The following is a 20,903-nucleotide window of genomic DNA, read 5'->3' on the forward strand; positions in this document are numbered from 1 at the left end:
GGCCTAAAAAATTTATTTGAAAAGACTCTGCAAAGCGAGGGCTCTTTTGAACAAGATGTAACCCTCTCCCCACCATTTTTATTATTTTATTTTTTTTTAAACCTGCAGGCCTGACAAACTTATTTGAAAAGGCTCTGCAAATTCTGGGCTCCCTGCTCCCCTACTCGTAACATAAATGCATAATGCCTTGCATTGTAAACTTCCACAGAACTAGTCTGGGAGACTCTATGTTACTTTACAGTGGTTTACATGAGATACGCTTACTTATACTCGAGAACATAAGGAAACATACATAACCAAGATGGAGCAATGGAAAATAGAACAGACACTTCCAATATACTAAGGGTAGCATTTCCAAGCTTTGACCTTTACCCTGCTTTTTCCTTCATATTATCATATGTGTATAAAAATGAAGGGGCATATATAAAAACATTTGTATTTTTATATATCTAGGTGTTTGTGTGTATGTATAAGTACATACCTTCACTTTTATTTTGGTAGTCTATTCTGACAAAAATATCCCTTATAATAGAAAGTAAGGAAAAACCAAACTGGATCTAAACATTATTGGAATGGAGAATCACTAACAATTTAGAGAGAACAGCCAATACATGTATAAGGAAGGTCATCATTAGAAATATGAGTTCAAGTACAGACCAAGGACAAAGGCAGTTAGTTCTCTCTCTCTCTGTATCACATGGGCTAGTTTTTTTTCAGATGGCAAAAGCAAACTTATCAGAAAATAATGTGCTTGTTAAACATAAATAAGGCAGTAAAAAAAAAAGCTGTAAAGTTTAAGTTTCAGATTTTCTTGGTATGCAGAACTTTGTCAACATTTACATTCTTAATATTTCAGCACTGCAATTAGCAAGACAGTGTCGCTACAAGCAGTATGCTTACACAGTATAATTAAGCACAACAAATTGCATGTACTGTTTAGAAAATGGTAGCACATGTCTCTCCAGAGAACAGTAAGGTCAGATGAATCTACAATTACTTTTACTCTCCTTTTAGCTAACATGCACAGAGGCAGAACCACATATCATGTAAGACATACATCCAGTTTTGCTGGTCTGGTAACAGAAACCGAAAGCAGCTTGTGTAGAGGGCTTCACACATTTGAATTAGAACAATAAGGAAAATGAGTTACTAAAAAAAACACCTAAGCTCTTCATTGATTAGGTGTACCTGAGCTGCGAGCCAGCAGACAGTACGTAAACTGCGAAGCACAACACTGGCACAGGTTGCCCAGAGAAGCTGTGGCTGCCCCATCCCTGGAAGTGTTCAAGGCCAGGCTGGATGGGGCTTTGAGCAGCCTGGTCTAGTGGGAGGTGTCCCTGCCCAGGGCAGGGGGTTGGAACTGGATGATCTTTAAGGTCCCTTCCAACCCGAACCATTCTATGAACACTGAATCCTGCAAGGATTCACAGGTTTCTATTCTACCATTCTGAAAACAGGGTATGCTTCCATACTTTACCTATGCTTATTTATTTATTTTACTTAAAGCCTACTTTATCCACACTAAGGTGTCTCCAAGCCGCAGTTTAGCACGCTCTGCGTATTTTAATTCCTATCTACCCCTTACTTTTGCAGTAGCTTATACCCTTAGAAAGCCTAACCGATGCTGAAACGCAACGTATTAGACTCCGACGCTAAGTGCGGCGGTAACGACCATCACCAACACCGCTTTTCCGAGCGGCGTGCAACTTCTAAGGCATCCCCAACCCTCATCGCACCGAGCCGCCGCATCCAAACACGTTCTGAGCTGCGATGGCTTCAGCGAAGAGAGGCACTGAACCTCCAGCAGAACGGAGGCAGCTCAGGTACGGACAGCAGCCGGCGGCGGGGCCCTGAGGCGAGCGGCGGGGCCCGCCTCAGGGCTGGCGGTGACTCCCCGAAACCCCTCCTCCCCCCCGGCACCGACGACTCCCCGTCCCCGTTACCTCCATGGCGGAGCCGGCCGGCCGCAGGGGCGGGGAGATGGCGGCAGCGTCGCCACCGCAGCCGCTGTCAGCCCCGCTACATCCTCCCCGACCCACTTCCGCCTCCGTCATCGCCGCACGCCGGCGACGCCAGCAGCCGTAAGCCGGCGGAAAGGGTGGGAAGGATGTCCATCATCTAAGGCCCGCCCACCGCGGCCCGGCCCCGCCCCCTGCCGCGCGGCGGCGGCCGTTGAACGGCTGGCTCGCGCGGGGGGCGGGCTGTGGTAACAAACCTGCCGAGCAAACAGCGCCTGACAGGATTTCTGCCGTAGCCGCGCTCCGCGTCTCATAAAGGCGGCGCAGGGCAGGGGGTACGGCCGCAACGTGGCTGCGGCCCGCCGTTTTCTGTTCCTGAAGGGCTTCTAGGGGTACGCACTGCTGCAGGGGCGCCTTACGGTGCGGGGGAGACTGTTATTAGACAGGTGTGTCTCTCGCTGTCACCGTAAAGAGAGTACGAGGTGAACAAGTATGTGCTCAGGCCGGTGCTTAGGCATCTAAGACCCTGTTTTTGATATCTCGATGGAAGCACAGAGGGATTAAGTTGTTGATCGGACGTCGGCTATGACGGACTGTGCCAGAGCAAACAGCAGAAGCCAGTTATTAAGGCTTGTAGTTATCTTTGGTTTTTTGGGGTTTTTTGTTGTTTTTTTTGTTTTTTGTTTTTTTTTTTAATTAAGAGACATTTTTATGGCCGTTTGGGTAGGTGTTTGAGCAGAGCAATACCTACTTTAACAGTGTGCACATTTTTTTATTGTAATCGTGCATGCACTTTGATAATGCCTGAATTATTTTTGGCAATTTGTGATAAGAAATTGTTTTTTAGTGAGAAGTTGCCTGGGAGAAACAATCTAGGCATATTATTCTATTTACCGTTCACTGGATAAATATTGAATATCACTGAATTAATTATGGTGTCATGAGAGAATATCTATTATTTTAATTTAAAAAAGAGGGTCATGTTAGTCAAAATGCTGCCCTTGGAAGAATAAATTGCATTTTTCGAAGTCATTCTTCTTTTAAAATTCAAATGACAAATAGTGACAAAAGGCAGAAAGGTTCTTCACATGTACCTCAGAAATTATTTCCCTGTCCTTTTTTTTTTTTCCTCCAATGCATTCACTGTACATTATATATATTTATTGTATATTGTAATCTATGCAGGTACAGAACTGCAGCAGGAGCATATGGTTCCATGCTCTCACAGGGGTTGCTGGCAAGGAACAGATCTCCCTAACCAAACCGCAAGAAGCTCTTTTTCCATTACTTCTATTACTGTACTTTTTAGAAGCCCCACAGGGCACTAAACAGATAGATTCTTTTTTTTCCTCATCCACTTTGTCAGATTCTGAATGGGGTACCTAGGCCTGCGCTGCAGTGGTCTAGCATGGGAGTTTCACACAACTTCAAGAAGAGCATTTCTAGATACGATCCTTCAAAAACCATCCTGTGGCAAAAGCTGTTGACCCGAAACTGTGCCATGCTGCACTGCTTTGTCCTTCTAGGTCAGTCTCCGATTGAAGTTGGATGCCTGGAGAGAACACTATAGGAAAGCCTACCTTCTTTTTTTCAAAAACCCCAGAGAAAACAATGTTTCATTGACATTTGTTCTTTCCTCCTATCCCCAGAAAACACGTGTTGTGATCCAGCTCTTGGGCCATTTCATGGCTTAGCCTATGAGGAAATTGATTTTGGAGGTGGTCCAAGGCAGACACACAAAGGGTTTTTCGATGTGTTTGTGTTGAAGACAATGAACTACCAGCTCACTCGTCACAGGCGTTCTGGAATTAACTGATTGTGGCTAGGGAGTACTCAGCCCCTGATAAAGCTCCCTGCTCCTGTGAGCTATGCATTTGACAGAGACGGGCCAACTCTCACCTCCTGCCTCCCACCGTTTTGTGCAACAGAATTTAGGTGTATTTTACAATTGAGATTGTCTTGGCAGTCTTTCATTCTGGTCTTGAATTGCAACAGCAATTGCAAAGCGTCCTGGTTAGAGAATGGTAGAAGAATTTAAAAAGTTTCTAGAATAGCTAGAAGAAAAAAGATTGAGGATTTTGTCTGTTGATTGCTTCAGTTTATTACAGTAAAGTACAAGCTGCTCCATATTTCATGGGAAAAAATGTTGATTTGTACCTGCAAGAGTCTTACCTGATTTTCTTAAACAGTTTGTGAATTGTACGTCTTACCTATCCAGAAGGAGCCAGTAAGATGATATGTATTGCATGCAGCTAATCTGGGACAAGATAAGTGAGAAAAACAAGAATAATTTATATGCTCCATATATTCTATAATTTTATTATCTTTGTAAAAGATAATTAGTTCGTCTTTTTCAATAGCATTGTTTATGTAAAACAAGATTGCCAAGACGTTTGTCTTGGGATTTGTTGGGACAGAGCATAACAAGCTTTGCATCCTGCTTGCAACTCAGAGGCCAAGTCCCACAGGGCTGTGATTAACTCTTACACCAAGGCACAGCACAAATGATTGTTCACTGTCACTGGAGTTATTAGACCTGCTGGAATTTTCTGAAAAGCACAGAATGAGAAAATTACTGTAATTTTGCAAGTGAGGAATGTGTTTCCAGCATACAAGAGATGATGCTTTAAATACTTGCCTCTGTAGAATCTGCTTTTCCAGCAGGTTCTGAAGATCACAAACTCTTTTGCTTGTGAACCATGTCGGGCCAGTCAGCATTCTTGCTTTGAGCTACTTTTATGACTTTTCTACATGCCAAATTAGTATAAAGGAAAGCAGGGTATGAATTTACAGTATGTTAACTATTCTCTGTTTGGAAGCTTAAAGTATCCCTGCCCCGTGCAAATGAACCGTAAATTCTTTGGCTGACTATGGCCGTTTTATTGGGTTGGGTTCAAGTTCAGTAGGTTTCCACTGGAATGGAATGGTAGAGGGTACAGGTACAGTGAAAAAGTTAAGAAAGTCTAAAAGGGGAGGCTAGTCTGAATGTTTATTTGAGTAAATAAGGTGCAAGGGCGGTACTGTTCTTTGTATTTATCTCAATACTACTTGGAGTGTGGAGAATTTGGTTAGGTATTAAAAAAGGAAATAATATACGTAGCCCGTAATTCTTGTCTTAAATTGTAATAGGAAACAGAGGTGAGGAGTTTGGTGTTCTATTACTTCTCTGCAAAGCCCACCAAGCCTGTTGAAAGATTAGCGTGCAACAAGGAAACTAACATTTTGTTTGAGCACTTAGGGTTGGGCCTGGCTATAAAAGACTGTTGCATTGTTAACAGAACATGAAAGCCCTTATAACTGCACACAGAGATAGTAGCAAATATAGATCAGTGAGGATTATTGATACAATAACAGGTTACTGTGAATCAAGAGGCCCAATTTTAACAATTAAATAAAGATATTAGTTAGTTACCTTCATTTTTAGGTGTCCTATACCTACACTGCCTGTACCAGAGAAGCACCCAGTGTGGCTTGCTTTTGACATAATCCCTCTGTCTCCGCGGTCATGGTAGATGGCTATAATTCAACTGTGAGCCTTCACACAGTCCTGAAGGCAGTCTGAGCTCACACTGCCGATAAACACCAACTGCCCTTGCAGCAGGCTGTGTCGAAGCCCTTCTGCAAAATAATCCATGAGTAATTTGATTCTTCAACATTAACCGTGGGACGCTGCAGCATGACAACATTCCTGGTCCACCTACACAGTGCCTCAGCCTGTGCTTGGTCTGGAGGGCAGGCAGAGCCTTGTTATCCAGCCTGAGCTTTAGGTCTGTCAGCATAGTTGCATCCTATGAGTATGAAGGGCTTAACTTTCTCTCTCAATGTGCCTCTAGGCTCACCTACAGCCTGCGCTGAGACACGGCTTGCATCACTCATCGAGGACATGAGGGAAATGGAAGCTTCAGTTCAGGCTTAAAATACAGGGGTAAATGCACCTCTGGTAAAATCCTTGTTGTAAAGATAAGGCTCTTTGTGAACATGTTGACATATACATTATAAAACATATACAATGAATATATTATAGGGTAGGATATCCGTATGCTATATGGATAGGACAAATGAAATACGTTTGTGGTGTGTTTCCTAACTGGAGAAAAAGTGAAGCAGATCATACACAGTAAAATTAGGGGAAAGGAAAGCAGTGTCCCTCTGTCTTTGAATGCTAGCTAAGAAGATAGAACAGCTCCCTTCTCCTGTCTCTTTCTTTAATTTTTTGAAGCTTGGTGCTTCTTCCATTCTGTTTCACAAATGGTTGCATTCCGTGTGAAAGGAAAATGACTCCCCTCATTGCTACAGTCAGTCAGGCTAAAGGATGATCGTGACTACCCTAGAATTAAGACAGCAGTTCCTATTAAAAAGTCTATATCAAAGCAGGAAGTCATAGCCATTGGAGGATTTGTTTTGGTATCTTTAATGCAGAGCTACAAAACAGAACCATGTGACCGGTTAACGTGTATTAATCAACACTGATTTTCAAACATTTGTTAGAGATGAAGAACAAAGTTTCTCCACTGTCAAAACTCTACAGGTACACTGTCTTATAAAAGAAGAGACTAAGCAGCATTGAAGAAGTTGCTGTGGGATTACATTAGGTAAACTGACACAAGTCCTTTTTAAACTGACATAGAAGAAGTTGCACCTATGTAAGAAGGTTAGTAAAACCATGCATCTAGGTAACTGGATGAAAATAAGGCATAGGTGCTTATTCAGGGCATACATCTAATAGAGCTTTGTATGGAGCTCTATCACCATAGTAAACAGAGTCACTTGACAATAGTTTAAATTGATTTGAAAAAAATTCACTGAAGACGTACAATCTCCTTTTGCAGGTGCTCAATGATTTACAGTATCTTATGTAAAAATAAATTAAACCTCTTATCAATTTATGTTGGTATTAGTAAACAATCTCTGTGTAACACATCATTTAAAGCTCTTCTGTACATAACAACTGACAAACCTAAAGATATGTAAGTTAAAGGTGCTCTAGATGTAGGCACCCTCCAGTCATCTACCCAGAAGCAGATGCACATCTCTACTGACACACCAAACCATGGTAGTCTCCAGGCCCACTGGGGGATGCACACAGCCTATTAACCCCTTTCCCGGACTGTCCTGGTAACTACAGATCCAATCATTTTCACTGGTAACAATGCACTGTTCCCTGTATTTTTTCACTTGTATAATTAATAACATTTTGCAAATTATGACTGAATCCACAGGTTGACCTCTTTCAACTATGGCAGCTTGAGAGAGCATAAAAAGCAGAAACGTCCCACTTTTCTATCTTCCTGCCAGCTGTATTTTGTCGTAAGGGTTAACATTTCTGTCTTTGTGTATGTGTAAGGATAATAACAATGGCATAAGAAACCCAGGTTTTTATGTAACCACACATCCAGTGTTTGTTTTCCCCCTTTTTTTTCTAGGACCGCACTCTGACCTCTGACCTGTGTTACTTTTTATCTGCTTTTCAGAGCAGCTGAACTGCAGCTGGGTGAAGAGTTACCTAAGGAACTGAGAGCAAAGATGACTTTCCAAACGTGATACAGGCCCTTTATTATATGGTGCCTCTATCCTTGCAGTGACTGTGCAGCTCCATTTTGCACCAGGCTTCGTCCACCGTCAGCATTTTGCACTTCTGATAGGTTCAGAGATTTCAAAGGAGGAACAAATAAGTCATCTGTGCGACCTTTTGTACAGCACCGCTCATAAAATGTCACCAAGCTACTGAGTTCAGCATGTTTTCTGTTTACTGATGACTCTTATGACACTGAATGAGGATTAGGTTGGCAAACTCAGCTGACTCACGTGATTTCATGGAGCAACCCAAGAGAATGGAAATACATCAGAGAGTGGGCAACGCCTTTTCCTCATACCGCGGATACTAAGATATCAAATCAAGTTAATCATAAACAGAAAACAAACAAGTAGCAGAAAGCTCCTCAGGCTGATATTTAGCCTTGCTGCAATGAACAGCAGCGCCTCTGCCGGATGACTTTTTTCTCAGGTAGTCATTTTACTGAGACATCCTTTATTTGTGGGCAGGAATCTCTGTTGACCTAAAGCTCTTCAAATGCCTACATTCGCATGAGTGTAGCAAATGCGTATTTCTAGTTCCAGTGTTTCCTGCATTTTTGTGGGAAAATTGGTGGACCAGGAACTGACAATGTAACTTTACATTTAACAGGAAGCTTTTAGTTTGTTTACAAACTTGATGCAGGATTTTGCTGCTCTTCAGAGAACTGTGTTCATTTTAGATATTTGGATTAAATCAGTAGCCTGAAATGGACTGTGTGTGTTGTCAGCTGCTTTTATTACTAAATCCTTGGAACTCCCCACAGACCAAAGAAAAAATAGCCCCAGCAAACATTTTCTGTGTTAAACTGGACTAAACTAGGCTACATGAGACTAAGACAGTATTTTCCTCCAGCTGCTGTAGTCTGTGTTGTTTTCCCTCTGGCGTTCAGAATGCAAGCTCAGTTAAGCAGGAACTCTTTGGGGCCTTTTTTGTGTGTCAAACTCAATGGTGGCACTTTAAAACTAAAATTGGTAATAGTTGTCTATAGGCTATGAATAACTTCAATTAATTTCCCACAGGCTCAAAGCGTGGCTATAGCACTGGTGCTAATGCTAGAGCAGATCTGGTCTTTATTTGATAATATCAACTGGGGCCTATTGCAACTAAGAGCCCTCGTTGGATTATTTGTGTATTTGATTGACAAGGGAAGATCGAAGAAAAGGAGGAAGTTAAAATGTGGTGCGTGCAACACTTTTACAACAGTGGAGAAGAGGGAGATGGTATATGCATCTGTCTCTTGACCTGGTTCATACCAACTTTCATAATTCTCCAAATGTCAGCGGAAGAGTATTCTATCTGTTTCAAAAGGTAACAGTGATAAAAGCTTGTCTTGATTGAGTAAGTACTACTGCTTCCACAGATGGATTTTAAATAAATGTCTCTCTGTATCCTTTAGCAAGTTTTATCAAAAGAAGTAATAGGTGTTTGGTGTTTTTGAAAATGTTGCTTTTATCTCAGTGGCATTTATGATGTCCAGCTTAAAACAAGAGAAGCATAGAATCATAGAGTGGTTAGAGTTGGAAGGGACCTTAAAGATCATCTAATTCCACCCCCCCTGCCACGGGCAGGGACACCTCCCACTAGACCGGGTTGCTCAAAACCCCATGGCCTTGAACTCTTCCAGGGATGGGGCATCCACAACTTCTCTGGGCAACCTGTTCCACTGCCTCACCACCCTCATTGTAAAGAACTTTTTCCTAGTATCCAATCTAAATCTACCCTCCTTCAGTTTGAAACCGTTACCCCTCATCCTATCATTACACTCCCTGATAAAGAGTCCCTCCCCATCCTTCCTGTAGGCCCCCTTTAGGTACTGGAAGACCGCTATAAGGTCTCCCCCGAGCCTTCTCTTCTCCAGGCTGAACAGCCCCAACTCTCTCAGCTTGTCCTCATAGGAGAGGTGCTCCAGCCCTCTGATTATCTTTGTGGCTCTCCACTGGACCCATTCCAACAGGTCCATGTCCTTCTTGTGCTGTGGACTCCAGAACTGGACTCAGTACTCCAGGTGCGGTCTCACGAGAGCAGAGTAGAGGGGCAGAATCACCTCCCTCGACCTGCTGGCCACGCTTCTCCTGATGCAGCCCAGGATGCGGTTGGCTTTCTGGGCTGCAAGTGCGCATTGCTGGTTCATGTTGAGCTTCTCATCCACCAGCACCCCCAAGTCCTTCTCCTCAGGGCTGCTCTCAATCCATTCTCTGCCCAACCTGTATTTGTGCTTGGGATTGCCACGACCCACGTGCAGGACCTTGCACTTGGCCTTGTTGAACTTCATGAGGTTCGCACGGGCACACCTCTCAAGCCTGTCCAGGTCTCGCTGGATGGCATTCCTTCCCTCCAGATGGCATCCCTTCCCTCCAGTGTGTCGACTGTGCCACACAGCTTGTTGTTGTCAGCGAACTTGCTGAGGGTGCACTCAATCCCACTGTCCATGTCGCTGACAAAGATGTTAAACAGCACTGATCCCAGTACTGATCCCTGAGGAACGGCACTCGTCACTGGTTTCCACGTGGACATCAAGCCGTTGGCTGCAACCCGCTGAGTGCGGCCATCCAGCCAGTTCCTTATCCACCGAGTGGTCCATTCATCAAAATAAAATGATTCTACTTTGTGTACCTCTGTTGTTCTGTTTATACCTAACCACCTTTAAGTTTGTTTATTGTTATTTATTGATTAATGTTTGTACAACGTGAATAAAATAATGCCCACACCTGTTGCACTCTTTTAACACCTTTTTTTCCTCTTTGTTCCTAATTTCTGTTGTAGGTTGATTTGGAAATCCCAGCAATATCAACTGTAGCTTTTCAAAGACAAAACCTCAAAGCATATGTGAAATATTTTTGTTAATGCTGAAAGTTACTATGGGAGGGATGAATGAGAAGTATCCAGTGGGATTATTTTCATCAGGGAGACCTAAACTTCGACATAATTTGGGCGCTCTCGCAGTAATGAAAAATCAGTGGTGTGTGAAAGAGAGATATCGAAATCTTAGGGACAGAGGCATTTGTGAAGGAAAAACAAAATATATAAAATGGAAAAGGCTGAAGATCATAGAGAATAATTCCTGTTGCTGATAATCACAATTCCATGCGAAAAACAAGAGAGGTATCAGCCATTTTTTTCTTATAATCTTCATCAAATTTCTGATTTTGTGCCACAGTGAAGTAATTCTTCCAGTCACCGACAATCCCTACAAACAGCAAAGCAAAAAAAGAAAAAAGATTAATTTACCAGTATTTCCTGAACCCCATTAGCCACAACTCAGTAGATACTTGTACTTCAAGGCTTATTTCAAAGCAGAATGAAAGCCAGGAAGACAGAGTTGATGCCAGTAACAAACCTCAGTACCTTTTCTCATGAAGGGGGAGATGGAGTGATCCATTATTCCCTGAAACTCCTTAGTGTAGTTTGTCATGGGATTTTCTTTCATTATCTCAAAGGAGGTGTGATGGATTATCTTGTTTAGAACCTCCTGATTCACCTCCTTCTCCAGGAACTTCAGAATCTTCTGAATTTCTTGCTTTGGATTCTGCAGAGGGAATAACATGGGATAAGATACAGAACCAGGAAAAGCAAAGAAATCAAACATAGTGTTAAAGTTGCAATTGTCGGTGTGAGAAGATCAAGTTATTGGAAGATTTACTGATATAGCTGGTATTATAATAGAAAACTGTTGATTGTAGGTAGTGTCTACGGGACTTCGAGATATCAGAGCTCTGTAAACATACATTCAGCCTTTTACCTCCTTCATATCTTCATAGAAGAGATAGAGAATACGGTGCTTATCTTTTGCCTTCCACCATCCTTTTACATGGTCATACCAGGAACCCCAGAGCACTGAAAAAAGAATAACATTATCAGCAGCTATAAATGCCCGAACTATCTGTGGCACTTATGTTTCCCCAATAACGAGTGTCTGGACATTTCCCATCTGGTTTTGAATCACTGTGACCATGACTGCTGTGCTCTGTGTTTATCACAGCATTCGTGCTATTAATCCCACATGCATATGGATGCTCAGAGCAGGATTCATGCGTAACTTCAGAGGGCAACAAATGTAGCCGCCTAGCCCTGAATGAAAAATCCAGGCTGCCTATACGGTCCGTGGAGAGAAACAGACTTTTCCAGAGTGATTCATCTGATCAGCTGGACAAGACAGGTCTTAACTGTCCCTGCTTTGAGCAGGGAGTTGGACCAGATTGACACCAAAGGTCCCTTCCAACTTGCATTATTCTGTGATTCTAACTGGTTTAAATATTTGGTATACTGGCAGAAGTGCCTGTTTCTCTCCAGCAAGTATCAAGATGATTAGCTTGGACAGAGGTAGCTATGTCCTAGATGTCTGCATTGGGACAGATGGCTCCCAAGCCAAGCTGTTCAGACACAAGACACAAGGTCTCCTTTAGACATGAGAGTCTCATACCGGTCCAGACAGTGGCGTTTCTAGGCCTACATGGTGGCAAAAATATTAAAGACCTATGGAAGCTTTACTGACCAAAAGTGCAGACTGCCATCCACCTGAGCAGGTGTTCTTTCTTGGATATGAGCACCTCTTTTAGAAAGGGAGTAATCAGCTTCTGGCGTTGCCTGTCTTTCGCTAGATAACTGCCTTCATTCAGATGCCTGATTTTTATACAGATTAATTTAGGTAAAAAGACTCTCTTAAGTCAAATTCACACCACACATTTCCACACAAAATTAAACCTTGGTCTCTTGTATATCAGGCTAGAGTAAAACCAATTAAACCACTGTTCCTTCCCAGCTGACTTCCAAGCAGGTTTATTTTAACCTCAGAGAGAAGAGATTAAGCCTGAAAATTGTCACATATGTTTCTGAATGATAATAGAATAAAGTGTAGCATTTTTTTTTTCAAAACGGGAATTTTGAAGATAGAATTTTTCCTTTAGGTACTCATAAAAACCCATGAATAAAGACAGATTACTACTGAAACACCTTCAGTAGACATCCTTCTGTCAGTGTCAGCACTGGATTGCAAACCATAGCTGAAATAAATAGATCAATGTAATGCATTTTTTAAATGAACAAAATCTAATATACAACTGGTTGCAGTTCATCACCTTTTCCGGTCATGAATTTCTCCACAAACTCCTCCCAGGTTCCTGGGTCAGGCAGTCCTTTATTCATTCTGTGGAAATGGTAGTAGGACACCAGGTTGTCTTTTGCATTTCTCGCCACATAGATTATCTTTATTGATATGAAAAGAGAGAAAGAGAAAAAAATTAACTTACACATCTTATGTAGAGATTGTGCATCTCCTGGAGTTTTCTCTTGAAGCCTGACGATGGAGGCTTAAGAGATTTTGCTTTGAAGCTTTGAAGCCATTTTCTGAAATTGAAAGCATGTAACTTAGTCATGACTTCTTTAGTTTCACCCAGGCTTTGCACATTAAAGGGAAAATATCTGGGGAGACCTTTAGGTTTCACAAAGATTCTGGAAATCATATTCAGTCCTGGTTTATCATAGAATCTTCATGGTTGGAAAGGACCTTTGAGATCATTGAGTCCAACCAAACAACCTACAATCTCTGCCACTAGAGCATGCCCTGAAGTGGCAAATCTACACATTTCATAAATACCTCTAGGGTTGGTGACTCAACCACCTCCCTGGGCAGGCTGTTCCAGTGCCTGACCACTCTGTCAGTAAAGTAATTCTTCCTAATATCTAATCTAAACCTCCCCTGCCGCAGCTTCAGACCATTTCCTCTGGTCCTGTCATTATTCACCTGGGAGAAGAGGCCAACACCCACCTCTCTCCAACATCCTTTCAGGTAGTTGTAAAGGGCAATGAGGTCTCCCCTCAGCCTCCTCTTCTCCAAGCTAAACATGCCCAGCTTCCTCAGCCTCTCCTCATATGACCTGGTCTCCAGACCCCTCACCAGCCTGGTAGCTCTCCTCTGGACACGCTCCAGCACTTCAATGTCCCTCTTGTACAGAGGGGCCCAGAACTGAACACAGCACTCGAGGTGAGGCCTCACCAGTGCCGAGTACAGAGGCACGATCACTCCCCTGCTCCTGCTGGCCACGCTATTCCTGATACAAGCCAGAATGCTGTTGGCCCTCTTGGCCACCTGGGCACACTGCTGGCTCCTGTTAAGCTGGCCGTCCACCAGCACCCCCAGGTCCTTTTCTGCTGGGCAGCTTTCCAGCCGCTCTTCCCCAAGCCTGTAGTGTTGCTTGGGATTGTTGTGACTGAAATGCAGGACCCGGCACTTGGCCTTATTAAACCTCATACCATTGGCCTTGGCCCATCGATCCAGCCTGTCCAGGTCCCTCTGTAGAGCCTTCCTACCCTCAAGCAGATCAACACTCCCACCTAGTTTGGTGTTGTCTGCAAACTTACTGAGGGTGCACTCAATCCCCTCATCCAGATCATTGATAAAGATATTAAACAAAACCGGCCCCGAAACTGAGCCCTGAGGGACACCACTGGTGACAGGCTGCCAAGAGGATTTCACCCCATTAATCACAACTCTCTGGGCACGGCCATCCAGCCAGTTTTTAACCCAGCGAAGAGTACACTTGTCTATGCCATGATTCGCCAGCTTCTCTAGGAGAGTGCTATGGGGAACAGTGTCAAAGGCCTTTCCAAAGTCCAGAGAGACAACATCCACAGCCTTCCCTGCATCCAGAAGGCGGGTCACATGGTCATAGAAAGAGATCAGGTTGGTTAAGCAGGACCTCCCCTTCCTAAACCCATGCTGGCTGGCCCTGATCCCTTGGCTGCCCTGCACTTGCCATGAGAGCTCGCTCAAGATGATCCTCTCCATGATCTTTCCTGGTACCGAGGTCAGGCTGACAGGCCTGTAGTTTCCCGGATCCTCCTTCCAACCCTTCTTGTAGATGGGTGTCACATTAGCCACCCTCCAGTCATCTAGCACCTGCCCTGTTGACCAAGACTGTTGATAAATGATGGAGAGAGGCTTGGTGAGCTCTCCCGCCAGCTCCCTGAGTACTCTTGGGTGAATCCCATCCGGCCCCATAGACTTATGTGCATCTAGGTGCAGAAGCAGATCATTGACTACTTCCTCCTGGATTATGGGTAGTTTGTTCTGCTCTCCACCCTTATCTTCCAGCTCAGGAGGCTGAGCACCCTGGGGGTAGCTGGTCTGACTATTGAAGATGGAGGCAAAGAAGGCATTAAGTATCTCAGCCTTCTCCTCGTCCTTGGTTGCAACTTTCCCCCCAGCATCCAGTAAGGGATGGAGATTCTCCCTGGCTCTCTTTTTGTTGATGTATTTGTAAGAATTTTTTTTGTTGTCCTTAATGTTAGTGGCCAAGTTGAGCTCCAGCTGGGCTTTTGCCTTCCTAATTTTCTCTCTGTATAACCTAACGAGATCTCTGTACTCCTCCTGAGTTGCCTGTCCCTTCTTCCAAAGGTGGTAAACCCTCCTTTTATTCCTAAGTCCCATCAGAAGTTCCTTATTCATCCAGACTGGCCATTTTCCCTGCCCTTTAGACTTGCGACACTTGGGGACAGCCTGCTCCTGGGCCTTTCAGATTTCCTTCTTGAAGGGCGTCCAGCCTTCCTGGACCCCTTTGCCCTTCAGGACTATCTCCCAAAGGTCTTTCTCAGCCAGTGTCCCGAACAAGCCAAAGTCCGCCCTCCGGAAGTCCAAGGTGGAGGTTTTGCTAACCCCCCTCCTTACATTGCTACAAATTGAAAACTTGACCATTTCATGATCACTAAACCCAAGACGACCTCTGACCACCACATCTCCCACTAGTCCTTCTCTGTTTGTCAACAGTAGGTCTAGCAAGGCACCTCCCCTGGTAGGCTCACGTACCAGTTGTGTCAGGAAGTTATCTTCCATGCACTCGAGGAACCTCCTAGCCTGCCTGCTCTCTGCTGTGTTATATTTCCAGTAGATACCTGGCAGGTTGAAGTCCCCAACCAGAACAAGGGCTGGCGATTGCGAGACTTCAGCCAGCCGCTTATAGAATATTTTATCTGTGTCCTCGTCCTGGGCAGGTGGTCTATAGCATACTCCCAGCACAACATCTCCCTTATTTCCCTTCCCCTTCAACCTTACCCATAAACACTTGACTTTATCAACACTGGAATCTAGCTCTATACAATCAAAACATTCCCTAATGTACAGAGCCACACCCCCACCTCTCCTTCCTTGCCTATCCCGTCTGAAGAGCTTATAGCCGTTCATCGCAGCATTCCAGTTGTGACAGTCATCCCACCACGTTTCCGTGATGGCAACTACTTCATAGCTGTACTGCTGCACAATGGCTTCCAGCTCATCCCGTTTGTTGCCCATGCTACGTGCATCCATGTAGATGCACTTGAGCTGGGCTACCGATTTCACCCCCATCCTTGGCCCTTTATCCCTAGGCTCATTACTAGTGGGCCTGGTTTTATCCCCTTCCCCCTTCAATTCTAGTTTAAAACCCTGTCCATGAGCTTATGTCACTTTCTTTCCAAGTGAAGTAGAATTGAGTCCTACCTCTTCAGCCTTACCTTACAGTTTTGTTCCCAGAAGGAGGGAGGCACCAGCTGCACAGGGAGATGAGTTTTTATTGTTCGTGGAGAAGGCATAGCTTCAGCTAACTCCAGGCCTGTGGGATGTTGCATTATGAGACGTGACTTGTTCTCTAAATTGTACTAGCACTTCTTTGCTGTTTTCCTATGGAGGATTTTGACTGTCTTTCCAGCAGTTCACCTTGCAATTATCATTCATCTCCAAAGCAATTATGTAGCAGTGTAATATATAGAACATTGCATAGGCACCTTCAGTGTATCTAGAGAAATTTTTACCTACGTATTCAGGGAGGAAAAGTGGAACACCGATTCATATCTTCTTCTTGCTTTCTTGGGACCATGTCTAACCCCTGCATTCCAAAGGATAATGATGAGTAATAATTTATATTTACCCAAACAATGTTTTTCCTTCACAATATTTAGTGATCTCTTTTCACTTTGCAGGTAAGACATTTTTGTTTCTTTCTAGGATATGAGAATAATAGACTGGCTGACTAGACTTTCTGGATAACATGTAAAGAAAAATTGGAGAATGATGGACAGTAGATTTTGAGTAGTTTTGGATATATGGGAATATTTGGGAATATCTGGTGATATGTGGAGATGTGTTATCCCCTCCCCCCCTCCCTTTTAGGCATCTATCATGACCTCTGTCATTTTTTTTCCTATCATCCTCAATCATCCTCTGTCATCCTCTATCATTTTTTGTCTCTGTGTCAACACAGTCTAGGTTAGAAGACAAAAAGTAGCACTTGTGCTGCAGAATTAGTCAAGCATTTTAGCTTAAAATGTGAAGAGATTCTGGCTTAAAGACTGGTGTGGAATGGGAGACCTTTCTGGGGGGATACTCTTGTAAGAAACCTTCTTTGCAGAACGGTCAGGCCTGCTGGTTGCCTGAATGCCCCATAGCTTGTTTAGATGACTAGACCCTAGAATTTAACAGCAGTTACTCAAAACAGTAGCAAACCCACTGAAAACATTATCCACCTTTTGGGAATACATCCACAATATAGGTTTCTCTTCCATACAGCCCCCCAATCAGAAAATGGGATTCAGTTGCCCCCACGTTCCTATTTTGCTCCTATCTGCTGCTGTTTTAAGTACTGTGGAGTACCACACACAGCCTTCAGATGCCACTCCAGAAGAGCATGGTCTTCAATAGCTCCTGAGTCATGTCTGCCAGCCTAGCATTGGCTTGAGTAGCACTAGATGTTTATGTTAAAGCAGATGAACTGATCCCTAATACCCAACATGGTGCATAGTTTAGAGACAAAGCAAGTGGGACCTTTCACAGGAAACCTGTGGCATCAACATTGGGTGCTTGTTTTGTTTGATTTTGTCTAAAATACAAACCTATTTGTATAATATTCACCTGAGTAGCTCGCATCTGAAGAGTCTTGGAAAGACCACTCAAGGAAAGGATGTCGTTTGTAAGTAGTGTCACGTTTACACTTCTCAACATCTCCATTTTGTTGAATCATATCCACTATCTCCTGTGTCCATGTGGTACCTGAAAATGTCAGTGTTTAGATGTTTCCCACAGGGATACCCAGGGAACTGAAAGCCAGAAGGATGGACTCCATATCGAAGGAGGAAGGAACAGCACAGAAGATGATGGACAAAGCGGAAAGAGAGGATAATGGAGGAAGAATGCATAATTCGAAATACAAAGGTAGTTCCCAAAGCACGGTTTCAGGGATTCCCTATTAGACAGGCTTCTTCCTGACAAGAGAAATAGCCTCCATCCCTACACTGCTAATGAAAGAAGCTCTGGGATAAACTCACTATTGTTTGGAGATGGTATTATTTGCAGAGAGGAATGAAATTCCCTCCTCCCAATTTTCAAACCTCCCAAAGCCAGTTATTGCAACATTTGTTTTCATCCTGTTTTTGACTGAAAAAAATGAAATACCTGAACTTTGAGTGAGTAAAAATTTCATATAGTTTGAAAATATAAAAAAATTGCAGTTTTTTTCAACATTCCTGTCTGAAAGATCTAATGAAGGTCAGTTCAACATCTCGTCTGCCTGAGGTACTGCATCATCCTGTAAGAGTTACAGTACTGTGTCTCTTTTCCCTTATAGCTGTGATTACTGGGTTAACCCCATCTCCTCCGAGGTACTGTGGCAGGTCAGCTAGAGAACAGGCTGAGGGACAGCTTGGAAATAAATGTGGGCAGGAAACTCAGCCCATCTTAAGATGCTTGAATGGTGCAGCTCTGACAAATACAACGTAACGTCAAATGCACTCCTAACTTTCTGTCCATTTCAAAGGCTGAGAGGTTTTCACTCAGGCTGGATAAAATAATGTGGTTTTGCTTTCAGTATACAGGAAATAAATTAAAAGCTTTCAGCTTTTATAAAAATAATGGGGTTTTCTTTGTAAAAATGTTTTGGGTTTTTTTCCCCTACTGAAAAAAATACTTAAAAATTCTTGCTAATTCATTATTTTTTATGATCATCAATTGTTCCCAAATCTGTTCCTGAATACCCTAAACTGTACATGGTTTTATTCATCCAGGATTAAAATTGATTCTTGTTATTCATTTTTACCTGTGTAATAAGTATAAAGGGTCTGATCAAGAGCAGCAATAGTAATGAGCTAAGTGGCCAATCACTGAATAAAATACCAGACAGCTAATATTAATGGTGGATATTTTATTTTATAGGCTGAAATTATTAAGTGAATTGGGTTATTTCATTAAAATAATTAACCCATATTCAGAAATCAGGACTGGTTTACGCACCAAGTCATTCCCCAAATACATAATACAATCCACAGTTGTTCAGTCAGTTTCTATTATTTCTTAGTAATGATGGCTTTTACTAGGGTCTGTTAAATCATTACCTATTGGTGGAAAACTTCTACTGTTGCCATTAATATATATGTATATACTCTAAATCAAAGGAAACATTTAAGTATAGGTAATTAGGCTTTGACCATTTGAACTTCAATAATAATAGATGGTTGTTACTTCTAACAAAGAAGTTAGAAGTTACTAGTCACAGCTGACAGAGCTCCACATCTTTGAAATACATCTGGTTTGAGATTAAATAAAATCAGTCACAATAGAAAAACATAATTTTTAATTCCAACAATAAGCACTATCACAAACTTTTCTCTTCTGTTTCCTACCCACACCAACCTGCTTTTGCATAGGTTGCGATGAGGAGATCATCAGGTCTGGCTTTGAACTTCCACACTTGGTCCCATGTGCTGCATATTGGTTTTGTGAGGGGAATACCTTCCACTTCATCCAGCTCAGCTCGGGACACTGCCTGTTTCAGACTCAAATCTTGCATTTTATCCAGTGCCATTGAGCACTGCATGAAGAAAGAAAGGTTTGGAATTAACGCGGTTGCTTTGAAAAAAATCTAAATTTACTCATCCGTTCTTGGGGTCTCTTTTATTGACTGAATTCCATGTCCTCTGATTTATTTGGCTATGATTTGACCTATCTGGGTCCACATATAGGCTCCTTTAAAGCTGGATCTCATTTTCAGAAATGCTGGGTATATTGCTGATGGTGGTTCTCAGTATTTCTAAAACCCTCTCTGTTTACTCAGATACAAAAAGAGAAAAAAATGTCACATAATTTCCATCTTTAAACATTTTACCAAACATATTTATGTAAAATTATGACTGTAAATATGGGGCCTTTGAAAGGCAAGAAAAAGTAATCGTCAGAGGTGTGATTCCAAAAAAGGCAGAGTATAACAGCTCCCACTGAAGTCAACATCCCAACCCTTCCTCCTTAAAGAAAATCAACACAAACACCTGCTAATACCCTTTGGGCCTCATACTCACAACAACGTTTGCAGAGCTTTCTATGTTTCGTTCCTGGAGCTTTTCACTCTTAGAGGTCTTTGCTGTATATTGACATTTGTTGCAGATAAATAACCTGAACTAGATAGATCATTAACTTAAGGTTGCTAGACTTTAATCATTTAAATCAATCTAGTTAAGTCTATTGCCTATTGTACAATTTTACAGTAACTGGCTATTGATTTCTGGATTTCTCCCAAGGAGGCCTCTTCTTAGCCGTAAACCTTCAGAGCTCCAGAATTTCGTCAGAGGAAAGTTCTGCTTAAAGGGAGGCTGCAGAAATCATCTCAATTAAAAATATCAGCCAGAAAAAAGAAAAGACATTTCAATCCCAACAGCAAACATTGACAAAAACTTCCTTTCGTGTCCTTGTTTACTCAGACACGATTTCACACAGATTTAGTTGAGCAGAGCGAGAGGTTAGGTTTGTGGCTGGGCAGTGACCCAAGGAATTTAAAAAAAAAAGAAGAAAAAAGAAACTTGCCAGAGAATTTTTCCTGCTTGAATGTCTTCAGTCCTTGGCTGTGTTGATGACTATGCACCCACTTAGATCTTCAGGCAGAAGTAGAATGTTAAGCTTGGGTGGAGTTTTGATTCCTCCTATGAGTGTGAGGAGAGCAAAGGAGGAGGTACAGCAGCAGCCAACAGCTGAACAGATTTTCTGGCTTGGTTTATGAACTCCTTTTTAATCCTGTGAAGGAAAAATACGTTGAATACTCATCTAGTAGAAGGTGTCCTTGCCCATGGTAGGGGGATTGGAACTAGACGATCTTTAAGGTCCTCTCCAATGCAAACCGTTCTATGATCTATCATGATCTATCATCTAAAGTATGATTCTTTACTGGCAACAATATTAAATGTTGGTCAGTAGCTCCAGCAAGATTATTTTAACTTGTGTGTGTCATTGTCAACAGTATTGGAATAATTGATTTTCTTACTAATATTTAATCTAAATTTAAAAATATTTTATTATTTGTTAATAACAAAGATCAATGGGACTGAAAGAATTAAAAGTAACTTGATTCCATTTTCACCGTGTA

At 42.6% G+C, this 20,903-nt stretch overlaps 2 protein-coding genes across 5 annotated transcripts in view; both read right to left on the reverse strand.

Annotated features, from left to right (window-relative positions):
• Window positions 1-2,061, reverse strand: part of GCC2 (GRIP and coiled-coil domain containing 2) — a 31,442-nt gene extending 29,381 nt beyond the window's left edge. For all 3 annotated transcript variants that reach the window (XM_054203687.1, XM_054203677.1, XM_054203667.1), the window contains exon 1: window positions 1,944-2,061. In XM_054203687.1, coding sequence (XP_054059662.1) covers window positions 1,944-2,054 — 111 coding nt within the window. In that variant the 5' untranslated portion in view covers window positions 2,055-2,061. The remainder of the gene's footprint in view (window positions 1-1,943) is intronic.
• Window positions 2,062-6,826: 4,765 nt separating this feature from the next.
• Window positions 6,827-20,419, reverse strand: SULT1C4 (sulfotransferase family 1C member 4). Of its 2 annotated transcripts, none has more exons than XM_054188206.1 (8): window positions 20,348-20,419; window positions 19,184-19,361; window positions 17,411-17,548; window positions 16,018-16,115; window positions 12,609-12,735; window positions 11,273-11,367; window positions 10,879-11,059; window positions 6,827-10,720 (listed from the first exon to the last, which is right to left on the reverse strand). In XM_054188206.1, exons 2-8 carry the CDS (start codon window positions 19,353-19,355, stop codon window positions 10,608-10,610), a joined length of 924 nt encoding a protein of 307 aa, XP_054044181.1. In that variant the 5' UTR covers window positions 19,356-19,361; window positions 20,348-20,419; the 3' UTR covers window positions 6,827-10,607. The 2 variants fall into 2 exon arrangements, with proteins under 2 accessions (XP_054044181.1, XP_054044179.1); XM_054188204.1 differs by lacking the exon at window positions 20,348-20,419 and adding an exon at window positions 19,846-19,927 and having other exon boundaries at window positions 6,829-10,720.
• Between the last annotated feature and the right edge of the window lie 484 nt (window positions 20,420-20,903).

The sequence above is a fragment of the Rissa tridactyla genome, chromosome 1, assembly GCF_028500815.1.
Source record: "Rissa tridactyla isolate bRisTri1 chromosome 1, bRisTri1.patW.cur.20221130, whole genome shotgun sequence".
NCBI classification, from domain to species: Eukaryota; Metazoa; Chordata; class Aves; order Charadriiformes; family Laridae; genus Rissa; species Rissa tridactyla.